Source organism: Poromitra crassiceps, assembly GCF_964638095.1.
Source record: "Poromitra crassiceps genome assembly, chromosome: 19".
NCBI lineage: Eukaryota > Metazoa > Chordata > Actinopteri > Beryciformes > Melamphaidae > Poromitra > Poromitra crassiceps.
The window spans coordinates 21,259,212-21,261,711 of NC_139646.1; the positions used below are offsets into that span (position 1 = coordinate 21,259,212).

Consider the following 2,500-nt stretch of genomic DNA (forward strand, 5'->3'; position numbering starts at 1 on the left):
GAACAATACAGGTTTGTTTCCTGGATAGCAGTATTGGGCAGTAATGCATTACTGTAATTTTATTACTTTCTGAGGTAATGTGGCAGGGATTACAATTCTCAAAATAGTAATTTTTACATTATTTTACAGTTACGCCCACAAATAAGGATTTACCCCCACCCCCTCCTTGCCCCATCATCTTTAAAGGACTTTATATTTTGCAATTTATAATTTGAGATTGCTTTTCTGTATTGCTTTGTCTTCTAATATTGATGTGGCCGCTGTGCTGTAGCCATACTTGCATGAAGTCAAATTCCTCATTTGTAATCTGATTACTTACTGTGGCTATAACAGTAAAGTGAATCTTGATTCTTGAATCTTAATCCAAGTAACGTTAGCTACTGCATCACTTTCTGCAGCACTAAAACAAAGTGTGGAGCGGACTGGCTATACAGGACACCATTCGATTTTTGTCCAAGGTAGGCCGATAAATACTATAAAATAAGGGGTAGTAATATTAATATAGTAATGTAACAGTAATGTAACTTATTTTTGATACAATAAGAAGTAATTGTATTGCTTTTTAAAGGAGTGATACATACGTATTACACTTACTGAATAACTTGCCCAACACTGCTGGATACACATTAAGGACCGGACCGTCCAGTCCACAAAGCTGAAGATTATAGATCATATCTGAAAACGGAACTATACTAAATTATTGTGCAACACTATTGTTTCTTCTGGACTCCGTATACCTTCCTCCTTCTGGCTGTGGCAAATCTCTATGAAGTGTGTTGGGGGGGGGGGGATTGTTTGTTTTTTTAGACCTTGGTGCGTGCGTACGTGCGTGCGTGCGTGCGTGCGGTGCGTGCGTACCCTGTAGGTATCGGACACGAGGAAACACTCGGGCATCCCTGGACCTCTAGAAGGATCGTCGTTCACCAGGTAGGTGTCGGTAGCCTGAAAGACAATAACAAAACATCATTATTGGCTTATTATTATTATTGGGTTATTGTTGGTTTTCTCAACATTTGGGGAAAATGTAACACATTTGGTTGAGAAACACTGCATTGAGTCTAAATCAGTGGTTCTCAACGCGGGGTTCGGGGACCATCAGAGGTCCTTCAGGTGGTTCCAGGGGCTCCCCAGCAAAATAATGAATTGTTAAACTTCATCATTATTTATTTTACAAGAAGACAATAATAATAATAATAATAATAATAATAATAATAATAATAATAATAATAATAATAATAATATGTACAATATTGCAAATGGTCATTTGTATGAGGAGTCCTTGATATGAAAAGGTTTAAGAGTCAAACTAGTAATAATGTTACTATAATTCTGAAGTGTGCCTTTATTACTTTCAAACTAGTAATGATGTTGTAATAACCACTACTGCCTGATGTAAACCAAAGTGCCCTTCTGGGACATGTATTAAATATGATTGATTGATTGATTGATTGAGTCACCGGTCTAAAGAATAACCCAGTTCACAAAAATATGTTTGCATTTTCTTAACATTATGGGAATCACATGCAATCCAGAAGAACATCCAGTCCCCGTCACGTCATCAAAACTGCCTGGATGAAAACGCCCCCAAACCCCACCCCCCCCCCCCCCCCCCCCCCCCCCCTTCCCGCGTCTTCTCTTCGCGGTGGGTCGGCACCAGCCAGACTTTAATAACATTATCTGTACGGGATAGTCTCATAACCACGACACTTCACCCCACTGAATAAAACACATAGCACACAACACCTGGTTTCATTTCCACACAGAAAGAGTCCGTTTGGGGAGGGAGTGGGACAGTGTACTGCCAGCAACTCCTGCACCATACATCCCCACTCTGTGTGTGTGTGTGTGTGTGTGTGTGTGTGTGTGTGTGTGTGTGTGTGTGTGTATTCAGGGAGCTTCATTTGTATTCTAAGTCAAGCAGGCGGGCAGGCAGGGTTCTGGCAGGGCCCGGAGCTGTGAAATGCAGTTCTGCCGTTGATTGGATCAACCTAACCCACTCTACTTAGCCGACGGGAGCCCAAATCCCACAGCCGCTGGGCCGTTCTGCCAAATCCGATTTCACTTCACAACTTTCACGGGGTAGAAAAAGCGCGCGCACACGCGCTCGTGCCAGCCCGAGACCCCCGTGCCACATTTACTTAGTGGGAAAGGGAGCAGAGAGGAAACAGGCTACCCCCGGACGGTGTGTGCAGCCATTCACATACGGCGCCGCCATCTTGAAAAATAGAATCACCTGCACATCAGAGTACTGTATGGATTTTTGCACGTTTTCAGCGTGTGTCCTCCTCCCCCTCACTCGGCAACATACACAAGTGCACACACACAAGTGCATGCACACACACCCGCGCAGCGCACACGTGCATGCCACTTGCGCAGACACACAGACACAAACCCCATAATAAGAGCCAGACGTTGGCAGACCACACAGCCCTGAGTTGTGGTGAAAACAAAGGCTATTCATATCCTTCGCAATGAGAGGTCTGTACAGCTAACTCTCGCT

The 2,500-nt window shown here is 43.6% G+C and overlaps 1 protein-coding gene across 3 annotated transcripts in view; it reads right to left on the minus strand.

The window, feature by feature from the left end:
- The window catches only part of LOC310794159 (nuclear factor 1 X-type-like), a gene marked incomplete at its 5' end in the record, with an annotated part of 160,529 nt that overhangs the window by 149,670 nt on the left and 8,359 nt on the right, over window positions 1-2,500 (minus strand). For all 3 annotated transcript variants that reach the window (XM_083656076.1, XM_083656073.1, XM_083656071.1), the window contains one exon: window positions 859-942. In XM_083656076.1, the coding sequence (XP_083512202.1) occupies window positions 859-894 (36 nt within the window). The remainder of the gene's footprint in view (window positions 1-858; window positions 943-2,500) is intronic.